The sequence below is a fragment of the Cetorhinus maximus genome, chromosome 1, assembly GCF_964194155.1.
Source record: "Cetorhinus maximus chromosome 1, sCetMax3.hap1.1, whole genome shotgun sequence".
NCBI lineage: Eukaryota > Metazoa > Chordata > Chondrichthyes > Lamniformes > Cetorhinidae > Cetorhinus > Cetorhinus maximus.
In genome coordinates this window covers 199,407,860-199,428,369 of record NC_135879.1, presented here as the reverse complement: position 1 = coordinate 199,428,369, position 20,510 = coordinate 199,407,860, and the positions used below count along the sequence as shown (strand labels likewise).

Sequence of the window (20,510 nt, the reverse complement as noted above, 5' to 3'; positions counted from 1 at the left end):
GGGATATGCGAGTAATTAATTAATAAATTAAATAAAATACAATAGTGATGGTAGGATGGGCGATGTGTTGTTGCTGCAGCATGTGGGAGCTGCTGGACACCAAGCTGACCCAGAGTGAACACATCTGTTGTAAGTATTTGCAGCTCAAGGAACTTCAGATCAGAGTCGAGGAGCTGGAGTCTGAGCTGCAGACATTGCGTCACATCAGGGAGGGGGAAACTTATCTGGAAATTTCATTCCAAGAAGTGGTCGCCCCTCAGGTTAAGTAATTCAAATTTGGTTTGTGATCAGGGACAGGAGGGTGTGACCCCGGGTGAGGCAAGTATGGGAACCCAGGGGGTAGCATCTGAGGAGCCTCAGCCCCTGCAATTGTCCAACAGTTACGAGATTCTTGCAAACTGTGTGGACAAGAGCGGGTCTGCAGGGAGGATGAGTGAACTGGCCATGGTACTGTGGTACAGGGAGCCATTCAAGTGGGGGGAAGAAATAGGAATGTGGTAGTGGTTGGGGACAGTATAATTAGGGGGATTGATTTTGTTCTCTGCAGCCATGAATATGAGTCCCGAAGGCTGTGTGCCTGCCCAGTGCCAGGGTTAAGGACATCTCCTCAGGGCTGGAGAGGAACTTGGAGTGGGAGGGATCCAGTTGTCATCATCCATGTTGCTACCAACGACATTGATAGGACTAGAACGGAGGGTCTCCTGAAAGAAATTGAAGAGTTAGGAGCTAAATTAAAAAACAGAACCTCCAAGGTAATAATCTCAGCATTACTATCTGAGCCACGGGCAAACTGGCACAGGGTAAATAAAATCAAGGAGTAAAATGCGTGGCTCAAAGATTGGTGTAGGAGGAATGGCTTTCAGTTCATGGGGCACGGGCACCAGCACTGGGGCAGAAAGGAGCTGTTCCGGTGGGACGGGCTTCACTTGAACCGTGCTGGGACCAGTGTCCTGGCGAATAGAATAACTGTAGAGGTGGGGGAGTGGGGAGCAGGGTTCAGGAGAGGGGATATGTAGGCTTACAAAGCAAAAGGATATGGCAGCATTGCAGGGCAGCTATTTAGGTAATGATTCCCAGAGAGTGACAGGAAGGGACAGAGGGTACAAACATTAACAAAAAAGCAAATAGGGTCAAAGGGTGAAAAAATAGTAAAAAGGCAAAATTAATGGCTCTTCACTTAACTGCACGCAGTTTTCTGAACAAGATTAAAGAATTAACGGCACAAAGAGGTTAATGGATATGAACTTATGGCCATTATGGAGACATGGTTACAAGGAGATCAAAGCTGGGAACTAAATATTTAGGAGTGTGACTTTTCGAAAGGACAGACAGGAAGGAAAGGGTGGTGGAGTAGCTTTGTTAGTATGAGATGGAATAAGCACGATAGCAAGAAATAATCTTGGATTGGAATATCTAGAATCCATATGGATGGAGCTAAGAAATAACAAGGAGCAAACGACACTGGTGGGAGTAGTCTATAGGCCCCCTAACAGTAGCTATATTGTAGGACAGAGAATAAATCAGGAAATGATGAGGTGTTGTGGCACAGCTGAAGGTAAATGCAGAGTTGTTCAAATCCCAAAGGGAAACTTGAAACTGTTGCCACAGCTTGTTTTGCAATTTGTCTAAATTGAGATGCGTGCCTTGAATTCAGTAGTAATAAGACCACCAAGTCTTATAGGTTTTTACAAAGCTAGATTAAACAAACATTTATTAACAAGAAAAATGATTTTTACGCACATACATATGTCTACAAATTACTAGTACATTAACTTCTAAAACCCCTGATTAATTTAACTCCCAGTTACACTTTCGTTAAGGCAACAGTAAGACACACAGATTTTAAAAGACCCAAGCAAAGTGATGCACAATACCCCAGACCAGTCGAATTTAAAGTGAGTCTTCTTAACTTCAGTTGTTTGAAGGCAGCAAGCTTAAGACATAGATGCTGAACACTTATCACACTTGTAAGATACTAAGATGCCTACCCTTATACAAGCCTTGGCTCCGTTATACACATTTTCCCCTTTGAAAGCAAATTCCCATTGTTTCACCATGTCTTTGGGCTTTACCTCTCTGATAATTAAAATCTCTCATTTTTAACAATTCGTTCACAGGATGTGGGATTTGCTGGCTGTGCCAGCATTGATTGCCCACCCATTGTTGTCCTCGAGAAGGCAGGGGTGAGCTGCCTTCTTAAACTGCTGCAGTCCCTGTGGTGTAGGTACATCCACAGTGCTGTTAGGAAGGGAGTTCCAGGATTTTGACCCAGCAACAGTGAAGGAACGGCGAAATATTTCCAAGTCAGGATGGTGAGTGACTTGGAGGAGAACTTCCAGGTTGTGGTGTTCCCATCTATCTGCTGCCCTTGTCCTTCTAAATGGTAGTGGTCGTGGGTTTGGAAGGTGCTGTCTAAGGAGCCTTAGTGAATTCCTACAGTGTATCTTGTAGATGGTACACACTGCTGCCACTGTGCATCGGTGGTGGAGGGGGTGAATGTTTGTGGATGTGGTGCCAATCAAGCGGGCTGCTTTGTCCTGGACGGTGTCAAGCTTCTTAAGTGTTGTGGGAGCTGCACTCATCCAGGCAAGTGGGAAGTATTCAATCACACTCCTGGCTTGTGCCTTGTAGATGGTGGACAGGCTTTCGGGAGTCAGGAGGTGAGTTACTCGTCGCACGATTCCTGATCTTGTAGTCACAGTATTTATATGGCTAGTCCTGTTCAGTTTCTGGTCAATGGTAACCCCCAGGATGTTGATAGTAGGGGATTCAGTGATGGTAATGTCATTGAACATCTAGGGACGGTGACTGGATTCTCTCTTGTTGGAGATGGTCATTACCCGAAACTTGTGTGGCGTGAATATTACTTGCCACTTGTCAGCCCAAGCCTGGATATTGTCCAGGTCATGCTGCATTTGGACACGGACTGCTTCAGTATCTGAGGAGTCACGAAATGGTGCTGAAGATTGTGCAATCATCAGCAAACATCCCCCCGTCTGACCTTATAATGGAAGGAAGGTCATTGATGAAGCAGCTGAAGATGAGTGGGCCCAGTATACTACCCTGAGGAACTCCTGCAGTGATGTCCTGGAGCAGAGATGGCTGACCTCCAACAACCACAAACATCTTCCTTTGTGCCAGGTATGACTCCGAACAGCAGAGTTTTCCCCCTGATTTCCATTGGCTCCAGTTTGCTCAGTCTCTTTGATGCCACACTTGGTCAAATGCTGCCTGATGTCAAGGGCAGTCACTCTCACCTCATCTCGGGAGTTCAGATCTTTTGTCCATGTTTGAACCAAGGCTGTCATAAGGTCAGGAGCTGAGTGGCTCTGGCAGAACCCAAACTGGGCATCAGTCAGCAGGTTATTGCTAAGCAAGTGCTGTTGCTAAGCAAGTGCTGCTTGACAGCACTGTTGATGACCCCTTCCATTACTTTAGTGATGATTGGGAGTAGACTGATGGGACAGTAATTGGCCGGGATAGATTTGTCCTGCTTTTGTGTACAGAACATACCTGGGCAATTTTCCACCTAGCCGGGTAGATGCCAATGTTGTAGCTGTACTGGACCAGTAGTACTAAGTTTTACCAGTAATCTTTGGGAAAATAAACACACTGGACAGAATCTTCTGCCTGTTGGGTGGGCCAGTTGGGAGTGGGCACGGGTGGGTGTGGAGCCAATGTCCACCAGCGATCGGCAGAGCGCCACCATTTTACGTGGGTGGGCCAATTAAGGCCCGCTCAGTGCTACCTGTGTGCGGGCGGGAGATGGGAGAGTCAGGGCCTGCGCTCTTTTGTGCATGCATGCAAAAGAGCACAGAAGGCACAGAGCTGTCTCAGGGAGATGAAGTTCAAATTGAAAGTTTAAAATAAAGACAGATTAAAATTACTTAGACATGTCCCCTCATGTGAGGGTGTCAGATGAGCTGGGACATGTTTATGAAATGTGAAAAAAATATTTATTAATTTAATAAAATCTTCATGAAACCTCATCCCATCTGTGGATGAGGTTTCATGAAAAACGCGAAGGCCGCTTGGGGTCTTCGCCTGCCCGCCAACCTTAAGGTTAGACGGGCAGCCCTGCCAATTATTTAAATTACTCTCCTAATGGCTTTTACAGGCCTTTGACAGTTCGGGGGGCGTGCAGCCGTCTCCGGTGCGTGCCCACCGAGCGGAAGATTGGAATGACGCGTGGTGACGTCGGGATGCACACCCGACGTCACCGCGCGTCATTTCACACCTCACTGTGTGGGGCCTGCCCCCACATGGCAACGTGAAAATTCTCCCCACTGTTTCTGAACTTCACCTGGCTAGGTGACACATTTCACTCCCTGTTTTGAAAGCAATCTGGCCTAGTTTACTTAAAAATGCAAGTGTTCCCTTGACACCTATGTTTACCTACTTAACATTTCAAGCCTAGCTCATCTTCTACCACCTCAAAGCCTTCAGACCAGATGCCTTTAATCCAAATAACTCTCACACACAAAAACACAGACACAGATACCACTATATTACAATAAATTCCAATAACACGGAATTATTAAATCTTCCTTCCAGACAGTATGTAAAAAAGGCAGTACATTAATCATGTGTGATTTTCATCTACATGTAGATTGGGAAAATCAGATTGGCAGAGGTAGCCACGAGCAAGAATTCATAGAGTGTATTCAGGACAGTTTCCCAGAACAATATGTTGTGGATCCAACCAGGGATCAGATTATTTTGGATTTGGTAATGTGTAATGAGGCAGGTTTAATATATGATCTCAGAGTAAAAGATTCCATAGGAAACAGTGACCATAACATGGTAGAATTTAGCATTCAGTTTGAGAGAGAGAAAGTTGGGTCAGAGACAACTGTGTTAAACTTAAATAAGGGTAATTACAAAGGAATGAGGGCAGAGTTGGCTGGAGTGGGCTGGGAAAGGAGTTTAGCAGAAAAGATAGTTGATAAACAATGGCAAATAATTCATGACTCACAACAAAGATATATCCCAGTGAGGAAGAAGGATTCTAGGAAGGGGATAAACCAACCATGGTTAACCGAGGAAGTTAAGGGTGATATCAAATCGAAAATGTGGCAAAGATTATTGGTAAGCCAGAGGATTGGGAAAGTTTTAAAAATCAACAAAAGATGACCAAACAAATGATAAAGAGGGAAAAAATAAACCTTGAGGGTAAACTAGCAAGTAATATAAAAATGGACAGTAAGAGCTTCTTTAAATATATAATAAAGAAGAGAGAGGTCAAAGTGAACATGGGCCTCTTAGCGAATGAGGGTGGAGAAATAAAAATGGGGAAATGGCAGAGGAGTTGAATATATACTTTGCATCAGTCTTCACGGTATGAGACAGTAATAGCATTCCAAAAATAATAAATAATCAAGGAGCAAAAGTGGGGGCGGAAATAAATACAATAACTATCACTAGAGAAAAAGTACTAGGGAAAGTAATGGGGCTAAAGGCCACTAAGTCCCCTGGACCTGATGGGTTGCATCCTAGGGTATTAAAAGAAGTGGCTGCAGAGATAGTGGATGCACTGGTAGTAATCTTCCAAGAATCCTTAGATTCTGGAAAAATTCCAGAGGATTGGAAAACTGCCAACATAACACCCTTATTCAGAAAGGGAGACAAAAAACAGCGATCTATAGGCCAGTTAGCTTAACACCCATCATTTGGAAAAAATTTAGAGTCTATTATAAAGGATGTAATAGCACAGCATTTAGAAATGCATAATATAATCAAGTAGAGGCTTCATGAAGGGGAAATCATGCCTGACAAATTTATTAAGAGTTCTTTGAGGAGGTAACAAGCAGGATAGATAAAGGGGAACCAGTAGATGTAATATGTTTGGCTTTCCAAAAGGCGTTCGATAACGTACCACACAGAAGGCTACTTAATAAGATAAAAGCCCATGGTGTTGGGGGTAGTATATTAGCATGGAGAGAGGATTGGTTAACTAATAGAAGACAGAGAGTTGGGATAAGGGGGGCATTTTCAGGGTGGCAACCTGTAACTAGTGGAGTGCCACAGGGAAGAGTGCTGGGGCCACAATTATTTACAATATATATTAATGATTTGGATGAAGGAAGTGACTGTACTATCGCCAAGTTTGTGGATGACACAAAAATAGGTGGGAAGGCAAGAGGTGAGGATGACAGTCTACAGAGGGATATAGATAGGTTAAGTGAGTGGGCAAAAAACTTGGCAGATAGAATATAATGTGGGAAAATGTGAGGTCATGCATTTTGGCAGGAAGAATAGAGGAGCTGAATATTATTTAAATGGAGGAAGACTGCAGAAAGTTGCAGGACAGAGGGATTTGGGGGTCCTCATGCATGAATCATAAAAAGCTAACATACAAGTTCAACAGGTAACAGGGAAGGCAAATGGGATGTTGGCCTTTATTTCAATGGGAATTGGAGTATAAAAATAGGATGTCTTGCTAAAACTATAAAAGGCACTAGTTAGACCACATCTAGAATACTGTAAACAGTTTTGGTCCCCTTATCTCAGAAAAGGTGTACCGGCATTGGAGGCTTTCCAGAAAAGGTTCATTAGGTTGATACCGGGTATGGAGTGATTTTCTTATGAGGAGAGGTTGAGTCAGTTGGGCCTGTCCTCACTGGGGTTTATAAGAAAGAGAGGTGACCTTATTGAAACATTCTTAGGGGGCTTGACAGGGTAGATGTTGAGAGGTTGTTTCCCCTTGTGGGAGAGCCTAGGACCAGAGGGCATAATCTCAGAGTAAGGGGTCACCCATTTAAGACAGAGGAGAGAAGGCATTTCTTCTCTCAGAGGGTAGTGAATCTGTGGAATTCTTTACGACAGAGGGCTGTAGAGGCTAGGTCATTAAGTATATTCAAGGCTGAGATAGACAGGTTTTTAATCTGTAAGGAAATCAAGGGTTATGGGGAAAAGGCAGGAAAGTGGAGTTGAGGATTAGCAGATCAGCCATGATCCCACTGAATGGCAGAGCAGACTCGATGGGCTGAATGGCCTACTTCTGCTCCTACGTCATATGGCCTTATCAACAATGTTCTGGTAGAATGGCAGAGCAGGCTCAAGGGGCCGGCTGGCTTACTCCTGGTCCTATTTCCTACATTTCTTTCTAACTATCAGCTTAGGCACAATGATCCAAATGGCCTCATTGTATGATTCTGTAATATTTTTTTCCATTCTCTCTGTTCGTTAAAAATTAAAATATCACTCAAAATTTCCATATCATTCCCTGAAAATGTCACCTCTTTTATTGGGAAGATTTCTTGTTGTTTCCTCACTTATCCTAAATGATGGCGTCATTGCTATTGATATCTCTTTCCCATTTGACATTGTCACATTCGGGATCCTGTACTGGCCCCACTACTTCATTAGCCAATTGCTTGCAAGGCATCTATGTTTTTTCAGATGGTGTTTCATGTTCTCCACATTTTTAATCTAGTTTTATATTTTAGCATTCCTGATCATCGAATTGTGCAGCACGAAAGGAACAACCACAGGTTCTTTAGTCTATCCATGTAAATGCAATTCCTTATCCCTGGAACCATTCAAGTAAACCTCTTCTTAGCAAATCGGTTTAATTTATTAGCTTTCTTAGATTCATCTCTCTTGTCTGATCTACCTACTGATTTACTTGTGGAAAGTGCTTTTTTTTTTCAAATCTTTGGTTTTCTTCTTTTTCAACCACACTGTTCCCCCCCAGTGGAATATGGTTACTCAGTATTCTGCAGTATGCCTCTCTGGTCAACATTAGGCCACGCAACTTGACAGATTTTCAAATTAAACATTCACTATTTCTGGAGCAGCTGAATGTCTAAATAAGATAAAATTGTGGTTTTATGTCTGGCGTCAAAGTGTCAACATTTCTTCCCAAGTTATGTTCCATATTAAAGAGCCTCTTGAAATTCAACTATGAGAAATCTCTATAAAAATCTTTCGCTTTGCAAATCCCTCACTTCAACACATCGAAACCATCCAAGAAACTATAGGCCTACTTTGTGGGAGCATAAATCAGTGACTGAGATAATTTTAATTTGTAGCCTTCATCTGTACCTAATCATTGTGCATTCGTGCGTATGACCGCGTGAGTGTGTGTGGGAGAGTGTGTTTAAGTTGGGACAAGCGTGAAAGAATAAATAACCTTTATTTTTAAACTCTCAAAAGCTGGTTGGTGGAATTATTTAATTAGGATACACACTACAAGGGTAAGGAATATGCACCCCTTACATACAAAACATACTGATCATGGGCACTGAAGGAAGCAAACAAATTCTGTGACCAAACTATACTGAAGAATTGATGGAAAAAAAATAAAATTGTTCAACAATTAAAATTTATCGACTCCAAATTAAGAGAGCAGTAGGTTGCACATCTGACCTGGGAGTAGCGGATAGGAGCAACAAAGCGTCTAAAAGGAAAAATGTCCACTTATCCAATAACATCCCTTACGTCCATGAACAAAAATTACAAAAAAAAATCCAGAAAGTAAAAACAGCATTCAATGTTTCAAATGGATAGATGTAGATTAAATCCTGGAATTTACCGGAATAAGTCAGGATGCAGCAATTCGATCAAAACATTCTGAAACAACGCTAATGGAACACTTTACAACCTCCTCCAATTAATTATCTTGTGACTCGCATTCCTGCATTTCACAGAATCACAGTGCAGAAGAGGCCCTTCGGCCCATCGAGTCTGCACCAACACGTGAGAAGCACCTGACCTACCTACCTAATCCCATTTACCAGCACTTGGCCCATAGCCTTGAATGTTATGACGTGCCAAGTGCTCATCCAGGTACTTTTTAAAGGATGTGAGGCAACCCGCCTCCGCCAACCTCCCAGGCAGTGCATTCTAGACCGTCACCACCCTCTGGTGAGTTTTTCCCTCACATCCCCCCCCCCGTGACTGACCCTTCAACTAAGGGGAGCGACTGCTCCCTATCCACCCTGTCCATGCCCCTCATAATCTTGTATGCCGCGATCAGGTTGCCCCTCAGTCTTCTCTGCTCCAACAAAAACAACCCAAGTCTATCCAACCTCTCTTCATAACTTAAATGTTTCATCTCAGGCAACATCCTGGTGAATCTCCTCTGCTCCCCCTCCAGTGCAATCACATCCTTCCTATAATGTGGCGACCAGAACTGCACACAGTACTCCAGCTGTGGCCTCACCAAGGTTCTATACAACTCCAACATGACCTCCCTACTTTTGTAATCTATGCCTCGATTGATGAAGGCAAGTGTCCCATATGCCTTTTTCACCACCCCACTAACATGCCCCTCTTGCCTTCAGAGATCTATGGACACACACGCCAAGGTCCCTTTGTTCCTCAGAACTTCCTAGTGTCATGCCATTCATCGAATACTTCCTTGTCAAATTGCTCCTTTCAAAGTGTATCACCTCACACTTTTCAGGGTTAAATTCCATCTGCCACTTATCCACCCATTTGACCATCCCGTCTATATCTTCCTGTAGCCCAAGACACTCAACCTCACTGTTAACCACCCAGCCAATCTTCGTGTCATCCGCAAACTTACTAATCCTACCCCTCACATAGTCATCTATGTCGTTTATATAAATGACAAATAATAGGGGACCAAGCACAGATCCCTGTGGTACACCACAAAATATATACACACTATGATTTATTTAGAATTTAGACCAATCTGGGTATTGCTGAAAAAAGACATGTTGTCAAAGCTTTTCATCTTGCACCCATCAGGACAATCGCTAGAATACCAATGTCAGGGGAAGCAACAACTTTAGGCTGTATGAGAAAAGAGTGCAGATTGGTTAGCTAAGCCGGACATAAACATCAGTAAGCCTGACAAAGGGATGGGAATAGTCATTCCTTAATAAGCCTGACTATATCAACAAAATGCATGCCATTCTTAATGATGGGTCCAAATTCGGATCCATTGGACTTGCCGCTCAACATGATGGGCAGCCTTGCTGGAAACTAAGCTAAAGAAATTCTTGCTGGACTTGTGTAAGAACGATGAGCCTGATATATATGACAGGGTATGCCCTCGTGGCTCGCTGTGTCCGCTTATGTATGGGCTGCCCAGGACACACAAAGGTTATGTCCCTTTATGCCCCATGTTATCTATGACTGGTTCTGCACAGCATGAATTAGCCAAATGGTTGAGCAAATTGTTACAACCAGTTTTGAACAAATTTTCCAGATGCACGATGAAGGATTCCTTCACGTTTGTGAAGACGAGATGGACTTGCATGTCGATAGCGATGCTGTGTCCATGTGCTCACCTGACATTGCTAAGTTATTCAACAATGTTCCACTTAAGGAAGCCATAGATATTTGCGCTGCAACACTATATCATAGTGCTCTAGACCTGCCACCATTGCACGAATCAGTATTCAATGATCTTATGAACTCAGCAACTTGCGCATTTTAATGTCACCATGTATGCCCAAATAGATGGTGTAGCCGTGGGATCGCTCTAGGCCCAGCTCTAACAAACATCTTTGTTGGGTTCCATGAGAAATGTGTCTTCAATGGAATGACACCTAACCTCCTACCACTTGCATATTTCTGATACGTGGATGATACGTTTGCTCTATTTAAATCCGTGGCAGCATGTAATAATTTACCTGTGCGTCTTAATGGGCTCCATCCTGCGCTCAAATTCACATTTGAAATGGAGCAGTCAAATTAACTCCCCTTCCTTGACGTAGTTGAGAAATCTGCCAGGGGGTTCTCTACCATGATCTACCGCAAGCCTACCTTCACTGGTCAATACGCGCTTTGGGATTCTTACAGTTCCACGTGCTATAAGACTGGTCTTATCGGCAACCTCGTATTTAGGGCCTCAGCCAATTGCTTACCATGCAAGCTTGATGCTGAAATAGGGCACATCAAAGACATCCTGCAGGATAATGGCTATTCTGATCAGATCGTTTCGCACTGAATACCACGCAAACACATGAACGGGCCTTAGGCTATCACTTTTGGCCCTGAAAAGTGCCCAGCTTACCGCAGATTACCATGGAAGGGCAAGGTATCTCAAACATTTGAGCTACAGGTGAAGCTAGCTGCTTCACACTGCTACTATACAGTAGCAGAGCGAGTGATATTCACCACTAACAGGATTCTGCCATTAAGTCAAAAAGACTTCCCACCTATCACACAAACGAGTAATGTGGTATATGAATTTCAGTGCCAGTGCAATGCTAGGTATGTAGGCCGTACGTCCCAAAGACTGGCGGATCGTATCAAACAGCACATCCCTTCTGCTGTTCGCAACAGACAAGGCACAGACCACATCCAACGAGCCCGTGCTTGCAAACTCAAAACAAAGTGTTCAACATTAGGTGTGATTCTGCCATTGGACATTTGCTAAATAATCCTATGTGCTAAGAATTACGCTGACAACCAATTAAGAATATCAGTTAGGCTCAAAGTGTGGTGCATTTACATGCACTGGAAACATAGCAAATACACAGGGCCCTGTTCTTTGCAGACAGAAAGAACATGTATACACACCGTGCTTGTTTCAGCTAAACAAAATAAGTGATAGCCATTCGCTGGTTCATTCCTTGGGGCAATGTCTTGACCAGAGTTAAGCTGCCTGGTTTAAAATTTCAAACAATGCTTGACAGTTAACTGTCAGTCACCATTAACTGGTGCATTGTCCATGGCAACGCCTCTATCAGTGCACACTGCCAACCAATCAGCACTCTCTTTCATACAGTATAACGCTATTGCTTCCCCTGACATTGGTATTCTTGCAATTGTCCTGAAGAGTGCAAGATGAAAAGCTTTGACAAAATGTCTCTTTCTCACCAATACTCAAGTTCTGTACTACCAAACGACTATTAGACCAATCTGCAGAAGCATAGAAGTATTCAATCCACTTAGCCAGAGACTTACTAAACCTTTCCAGCTTTCGCAATTTGTGACATCAACTGCCTCTCTGGATTGGGTAACACACTTTTTAATACTGATCAGTCTCGCTGCTTGTAAGAATCAGGCTGCACAAACATTTATCCACAAATAGTAAGAGGAAATATATAAACTGGCAATACTTGGTTAGTCATTCATAATACAACCCTTGTGCCAATCACAGAAATTCTTTTATATAATCTCAATGTTAGAATGAATTTCAAACACACACCAGTTGGGAAATTAGTTTGTGTTGGAAATTGACATGAAGCAGAAATGAAGGCCCAAGGCTTACTGAAAAGTAGACCTTGCGCCTCATCTAAGTCAATCAAGATACAACTCACGAGTCCAGTATCATGATGTGGGGCCAGCTTGCAGGAAAATCTTAAGAGGCAACTTAGCAGCTGCACACATCTGGAGAAGATCATGCCCAGAAATTGATGCCCCAAACTCTTATTTTCTCCCAGAAATCTAGTTAGACACGGACCAATTTCTCTCCAAGTCTTGTTTCTTTCTTTGTTTTGCCTCCTTCTTAGTAAGTGGTACTATAACCAAAGCTTCCTTTTATTGCTCTTCCTACTTACCCTGAAAAAGTGATGATGGGTCTTCTCCCTGAACTGCTGATGATTCTGACACGATGAGGTAGGGATTCCAGAAACGTTACGCAGCAGTGATTTAAATAGGAGTCAACCATTTCACAATTACACTACATGTAAGTGTCTGAAGACACCTTACCTATAGGTCGCAATATAACTGGTGGGAAAGGCTGCCTCTTGATTCTTCTTCCATGAGCAGGAAATTCTATAAAAATTTGAAGCCTTGCAGTGCACCAATGGCTTACTTGGAGGATCTATTAACGAAACAGAAAATAGTTAACTCCCCATTTTCTAAGAATTCAACATGTGATGGTATAAGATTTAATAAGTACAAATTTGACAAAATTACAGAGAACAAAAAACCTGTTGACTGAGAGTATAAATCCCATTGTACAACATGTTTGAAATACTTGACAGAACATAGCTTAAAAAGCAGTTAATTAAGATGCTAAGAATCTTGATAGGAGACAGAGACAGATAGAGATAGAGACAGAGTTTGTTTCACCTGGTTGAGGAATCTGGGACATGGGGCACAGTTTCAGAATAAGGGGCCAGTCAATTATGACTGAGACGAGAAATTTTTGCACTCAAGGGTTGTGAATCTTTAGAATTCTCTACCCCAGAAGGTTGTGGATGCTCCATCGTTGAATATATTTAAGGCTGAGATAGATTTTTGGCCTCTCAGGGAATCAAGGGGGTGGGCTGGAAAGTGGAGTTGAGACCAAAGATCAACCATGATCATACCTAATGGCGGAGCAGGCTCAATGGGCCATATGGTCTACTCTTGCAGCCATTTCTTACATTTTTATTTAGATGACCTGGAGTTAAGACTCTGTTCCTTCTATTTTGTAATCAGACAGACGAAGGATTGCAAAGATAGCCACTGATGTTTCTGTGGGAAAAGTACCAGTTCTCCACAACACTGAGACTACTAAATAGTCTACCATGTGAGGAGTCTTTGAGTGATATGTCCTGATACCCTGCAGCAGAGCATATTACAGAGCATGAATATGCTATTCTGGGTGCCAACATATGACTTAGATTGATACATATATGAATACTTGCAACCACTAAAGTTCTCTGGTATGTTTCCTCGTGTTTAATAACTATGATTTGAGTTAGAAGAGATTAGTGGCGCAAGAAGGCAGCTGAGTGTTTCAGACCTAATTTCCTTAATTCAAAGTCCTGAACTGAAAGCAGACGGCTTGAAATTACTTTGCTGTTCTTGGGGTTATGACAAGATAATGGAAACTAGCATGAGACAGAACTTGTAAAATGTTGAAGGTTACAGGAGAACCACAAATGTGTCAAGCATCTGTAGGTAGCCTTGCTAGGGTTCAAAGTTATGCAGAAACTTTCCACATTAAAGATCTGCCACTTTGCAATTCCTCAAGTCAACAGGTCCCTCTAAATTTGGTCTAATTGCTCATCTTTTCCCTCATCCGTACCTTTATCAAAGTCAAGATATTTTCATTTCTTTGGCTATTGAACCATTTATATGTAATTTAAACAATAATGATCTCACTACAGATCAGTACTTAAGATGCTCATTTATGCCACCAAGTAGCTCCAGGTATAACTACCATTCACTTCTGACTCAGCCAATTTCAAGTCATTCCATAAATACCTCACTCAATGCCTCCCATCATTAATAGTACTGGAATATCTATATTTGACGTGTTCATGAAAGTGGACGCAAGGTCTCAGGCTACAGAAAGTACTGGTGATGGAACAGTGCAAAGTAACAGGGAGAAACAGAAAGACATACGCATAAAATGAGCAACTAAGTCTCCATCTAGGATCATACATGAATTACTGGAATAAACATAACCACACTAGACAAATGACCCCACCGTACACCACCACCAACCCTACTCACAATACTGAAGTTTTTCCCATGATAATCCTAAACTAAAATCAGCTTTTAAATTCTAACTGCCAAGATCAAAGCCGCTTTACTACTGGAAAGTAGTAATATAACGTTTATAGAGTGCTTCCAAACAGAAATTTGGTCACTGAAGGCAATGAAAGGAAAACATTACCTATGATTAATTGTAAAAATTAAATATTGAAGTAACATAGACAGATTTCAAACTGGTTTATTCTACTATGCATGATGTAGAATTACATCAAGTTGCGAGCGTAGGCAGTTTAAAATAATTAGTCTAGGTGCAAGCCAAATAAGGGGAATTCTGTCTGAAAACGTTTCTTTGTGTCACAAAGAGATATTAATGTCTGTAATGTTTTTGGAAATTATTTTTAAATTGGAATTGTAGTAGGGTTTTAGTCTATGTATGTGTTAGTGTGTGTCTTAAGTGGATTAAAGCCAGCTAGTCTCTGGGTGCTTTGGTGTATAGTAGTTTGAGTTGTTAATTGGGTAAACAGTAAGTAAGGATAGAAGGTAAAGAGTACATTTACATTTGTTGAATAAACCATTCAAAAGAATGGGTGAAATCTTGCACCTAGCTAAGCAATGTGTTTATTTATTTTTTCATTTACTAATAAAATTGGTGGAATTAAAGGGTTTACTGTTAGGAGAGGTAAAATTTAAAAGCCTAATAATACAATGGAAAATTTATTTTCAAAGGTGAAGCTAGGTATAAACAGAAAGGAGTTTGTGAGAGAGAGTCAGAGGCATTTAAGATCTAACCAACCTGTAAACCTACACCTGTCTGCAAAGGAACCAAATTGCAAGTGACCTCCTTTTGAATTAGAAAGGTCAAATGTGCTTTGCCTGGTGTCTGTTTAAAGTCTATGGGTTATTGTTGCCTTGGTGAAGATTTACCTGGAAGTGATTAATTTGGGGATTTGTTTAAAAGTTATTATATGGTAGTAATTTGTAGACATGTGTATGTGTATGTGTTTAAATTTGTTGTTAAATTAATAAACATTTAATTTAATTGTATATAAAAAAACCTCTTGAGGCTTGGTGGTTTTATTCCCGAATGCAGAGCTGCATCTCAAACATATCAATTGAAAATATAGGTTATGACAGTTGTTCAAGTTTCCCCCTGGGATTTAAACTACTCAGCCTTTACCAACTGCTGTGTCATAACATTTGTCCCAATGAAGGAAAAAAACCAAAATAGTTCCAGCATAATCTAAATTATTTATGAATTTTGCTGCCCCATTCATGTGTAGATACCTTGGATATACATAATTAAAAACTCAGTACACCTCAAATTTAAAAAAAATCACCAATTAATTATTTGGCTGTCCATGTAACTAGACTGAACTTTAAGTTTCAGATACTGTAGATAGAAAATAAGTTTTCAAAAGGAAATTCAATACTTTCATGCACAAGTTTTAATGCAACATCTTAATACTGTTTAAATAGTTTCAACTATAATCCCCAAGAAAGGCTCAAAAGGTTGCTTTCTGGAGCTAAAAATTGCCATAGATTTTCTGAATTGAATCACAGTATCCACGGCAGTATTCTCTTAGAAGTATTATCAGTCATGACAGATACCTACCAAATTATAAATTTGACTTACGTCCAAGTTTTAGTTGAATCCAGTGCAACAATCTTCCAGTCTTGTCGTAGCAACTATAATTTCCTTCCACGGGCAAGTTTGCCACCAACAACACAAGATTTCCATGTTGTACTTTTGTAACATTAGTTAGGGCCACAAGGGTCCCATTAACCTTCCACTGAATAATCCTATTGATAAAGTTACATGTCGTAAGAATATTTTAGTGCACGCATTGAAACCTCAAAAAAACAATTAATAAATCTTCACATATCAGGGATTTAGGGGTCCCGATAATTCACTAAGTGATTTCATTTCACGGTTTTATTTCTATACATTTGCCTCTTTATGCAAGACTACTGTAAATACTTTGCCCCTTTCATAAACTTCCAGAACAGTTATCGCACATTAACTTGTACCGAAACAGTCAATCTTGTTCTTCTGGCAATTCCCAGAAAGTTTGCTTTCATGATAATAGGGATTAACTATCATTCTACTTAAATTCCTTGAAAAAATCTTTTTCTGGGCTTGTCTAGATTTCTGTGGATTCTCCAAACCATCTATATATGTTTTCACTCACTTTACTGTTCCTTCGCCTTCACAGGTAAAGGGATGAAAAACTTATTCTTCCACCTTACTACTTGTGACCAAGATCCTAAAGGCCTGATGTCACTGTTAGACTAAATCTAATATCCATCTGAATTTCTAGTGAAAGCTAAAGAGGAATGCAATCAAATCAAAACTAGAGGAAAAAAATATTATTTGTAATCCCACAGGACTCAGTATGCCACCACGTAACCAGAAATAGAGAGCAGTGGTATAGATTTCAAAGAATTAGTAGCACTCTTAAATAAACACAGCATGAATACAAAAAGCTAATTTCAAATGGGGATGTAAGTGAGGCAATATTATAACACCTAATGTCATTCCACGAATGAATACATTTCACCTTTATTAGGTACACACACACAAACTTAGTGTAACCACACACTAAAACACCGCACCACCCAGCCCCCAACAACATCCTTAGTCATCTATCCACCTATAAAATAAGGAATTTATGCAGTTCTTCCTGCGTAACATCATAGTGCCAAGTTATTGAATATGGTCATTTAGATTTATACAATATTCCAAGGTAAGATTGCTTGTCATCTTATCCTGTTGTTCTCATATCATTGAAATCATAGCAACTTTGGTGTTATTCATCACATCTTGTCTATGCCAGCTTATCTACTGAGACTATCCACTTCAATTCAATTTTAGTGCATCTTTTTAGATTCCTTTTCAAATACTTACCTTTTGAGAGAGAACTTGGATGGTAGTTTCAGCCTCATTAGCCACTTAATATAAATCACTGCATGTTTCTAATAGTCCTGAATGAGAAAAAACAACTTTTCTAGTTTCCTTCTTCATTCTAACAATAACCTGGAGTACATTTCTGCCGAATTTATCAACTATTACAGATAAACTTACATGACTTACTCTTGTAAACCTTTCTTAATGTTAAAAATCTCTATTATTTCTCCTTAATCCTCTGAAAAAAATCCAATATTTCCATCCCTTATTACATCATTATAATATCTACTTCCTGAAATAATTCAAATGAATTTTCACAAAACCATTTGCATGGTTTTGATAGTCTCTCTTTAATGAAATGCCTAAAGCTACATGCAATATTCCAACTGTGACCCAACCAACATGTATACAAATTCAACATTGCTTCCTTGCTTTTGCATTTGATGTGATGTACGAAATCCAAGATCCCATTGTCTTTTTGTGGTATTTTCCATCTGCAGTTCTAGATCTCTCTGCTTTTACACCAAGAGACTTAGTTTTCCCAAAATCTACTATTTATATTTCTCTACATGAACCACATCCACCACCCCTCTTCACACTTCATTCATCAGTCTCCCTGAAATCTCCCTCAGAGTTTGTCATTCTCCCTAATTTGGCATCAGCAACCTTCAGCATCATTTCTCTTGTGGCCATGTTGAAAATACGTCAATAAATGGAAAACAAGAGAGATCCCGGCACAGCTTGTTTTGCTACAGCATAGACACATCTTGCCAATCCAAAAATATATCTGTTTTATATCTGTTTAATCCAACACTTTGCTTTCTGGGGATCCATCCAAGCAGCTTCATTCCCTCTAATGCTATGTGCCTTAATTCTCAAAGTCTCAGGTTGCACCTTTATTAACTCCTAAAAAAAATTAAACCATAAATGTTCATCTCATTCACTTTTACCTAAACACTTGAATCCCTGAAATAAATTCTGTTCAATTAGTCAAGTGCAGCCTGCCCTTAATAAGTCCATGCTTTTATGTAGGGCACCTTACATGCAGCAAGGAAATTGAACCTTTATCCTGCCTGTCAGCCAGCATTTATTTATTCATTCATGGGATGTGGGCTTCGCTGGCTGGGCTAGCATTTATTGCCCATCCCTAGTTGCCCTTGAGAAGGTGGTGGTGAGCTGTCTTCATGAACCACTGCAGTCCATGTACTGTTAGGAAGGGAGTGCAGGACTTTGACCCAGTGACAGTGAAGGAATGGTGTTATATTTCCAAGTCAGGATGGGGTGAGTTACTTGGAGGGGAACCTCCAGGTGGTAGCATAGACAGGATTTAAATTTACATCTAACGATAGAAGATCAGTGTGCTGTGTATTGATGCCTCCTGATCCTTTATCACAATATAAGACTAAGAGCAGGAGTCAGCCATTCAGCTCCTCAAGCTTACTCTGCTATTCGTTAAGATCATGGCTAATCTGACTATGGCCTCAGATCCACTTTCCTATCTGCACCACACCGCCCCAGCCCCCTCAACCTTTCACTCCCTTGCCGATCAAAATTCTATCCAACTCAGCCTTGAATATATTCCTCCACTTATCCCTGGGAAGAGAACTCCTGAGAGAAGAAAATTCCCTATCCTCAGTCTTAAATGGAAGAACCCTAATTTTTAAATTGTTTCCCCTATTTCTAGACTCTCCCACAAGGAAAAATACCCTTTCAGCATCCACCCTGTCAAGTCTCCTCAGGATGTTACATGTTTCAACATCACTTCTCATTCTTCTAAACTCTAATGAGGATAGACCCAATCTGATCAACCTTTCTCCATAAAAAAACCCCTTCATCCCAGGAATCAGTCAAATTAACCTTCTTTGAAGAGTTTTTAATGCAATTATATCCTTTAACTAAGGAGACTAAAACTGCACACAGTACTCCAGATGCTGTCTCACTAAGGCCCTATACAGCTCTAGCAGCACTTCCCTTCTTTTCTACACAATTTCCCTTGAAATAAATGCCAATATTCCATTTGCCTTCCTAATAATTTGCTGTACCTGCATACTAACTTTTTCTGATTCATGTACCAGACACCAAGATCCCTCTATACCTCAGAGTTCTGCGGTCTTGCTCCTTTAAATATACTGTTTTTATATTCTTCTGGCCAAAGTTCACATTTTTCCCACATTATACTCCATCTGCCAAATTTTTGTCCACTGAACTTAACCTGAATTTCTTTGTAGGCTCTATGTCATTGTGACAACTTACTTTCCTACCTATCTTTGTGTCATCAGCAAATTTAACGACCATACATTCAGTGCTTTAATCCAAGTCATTGATACAAATTTTAAATAGTTCAGGCCCCAACACTGATCCCTCCATTCCACTGGTTACAGCTCGTCAACTCAAAGATCAGCCATTTATGCCTACTCTCTGCTTCCTGTTAGCTAACCAATCCTCTATCCATGTTAATATGTTATTGCCTACACCATGAGCTCTTATTTTGTGTAGTAACCTTTGATGTGGCACCTTGTCAACTGCCTCTTGGAATTCCAAGTACACCACAACCACAGGCTCCCCTTTATCCACCACGCTTGTTACTTCTGCAAATAACTCTAATAAACATGATTTCCTTTTCATAAAGCCATGTTGATTCTGCCTGATGATTTTCTAACTAACCTCTTTAATAATGGATTCAAGAATTTCTCTATGATAGATGTTAGGCTAAATGATCTATAGTTTCCAGCTTTCTGTCTCCCTCCTTTCTTGAATAGAGGTGTCACATTTGTGATTTTCCAATCCACTGGGACCTTTCTAGAATCTGGGGAATTTTGGAACATCACAACCAATGCATCTACTATCTTGAGTATTGCTGAAAAAAAAGAGACATGTCTAAGCTTTTCGTTTTGCACTCATCAGGACACTCGCAGGAATACCAATATATACCAATTTATACTGTATGTGAAGAGAGTGTTGATTGGTTGGCAAGTGGCATTGCCAAGGAGAATGTACCACTGATGGTGACTGACAGTGACTGACGAGCACTGTTTGAAATTCAAACAGGCAGCTTGACTAATTAGGCCTCTTTTCAGCAATACTCAAGTTCTGTAGTACCAAGCGACTATTCATCTACTATCTATTATCTGTGCAGCCACTTCTTTTAAGACCTTAGCAAGCAGGCCAATTCTAGGTGATTTGTCAGTTTTAGTTCTAATGGTTTTACTTGTACCTTTTCCTGAGTAACTGTGATTGCTTCAAATTCTAC

At 40.8% G+C, this 20,510-nt stretch overlaps 1 protein-coding gene across 2 annotated transcripts in view; it reads right to left on the bottom strand.

The window, feature by feature from the left end:
• LOC144686425 (interleukin-11 receptor subunit alpha-like) overlaps positions 1–20,510 on the bottom strand; it is a 101,996-nt gene that overhangs the window by 37,121 nt on the left and 44,365 nt on the right. For both annotated transcript variants that reach the window (XM_078551619.1, XM_078551629.1), the window contains exons 4-5: positions 15,989–16,155; positions 12,634–12,748 (exon numbers count right to left, since the gene is read on the bottom strand). In XM_078551619.1, the coding sequence (XP_078407745.1) occupies positions 12,634–12,748; positions 15,989–16,155 (282 nt within the window). The remainder of the gene's footprint in view (positions 1–12,633; positions 12,749–15,988; positions 16,156–20,510) is intronic.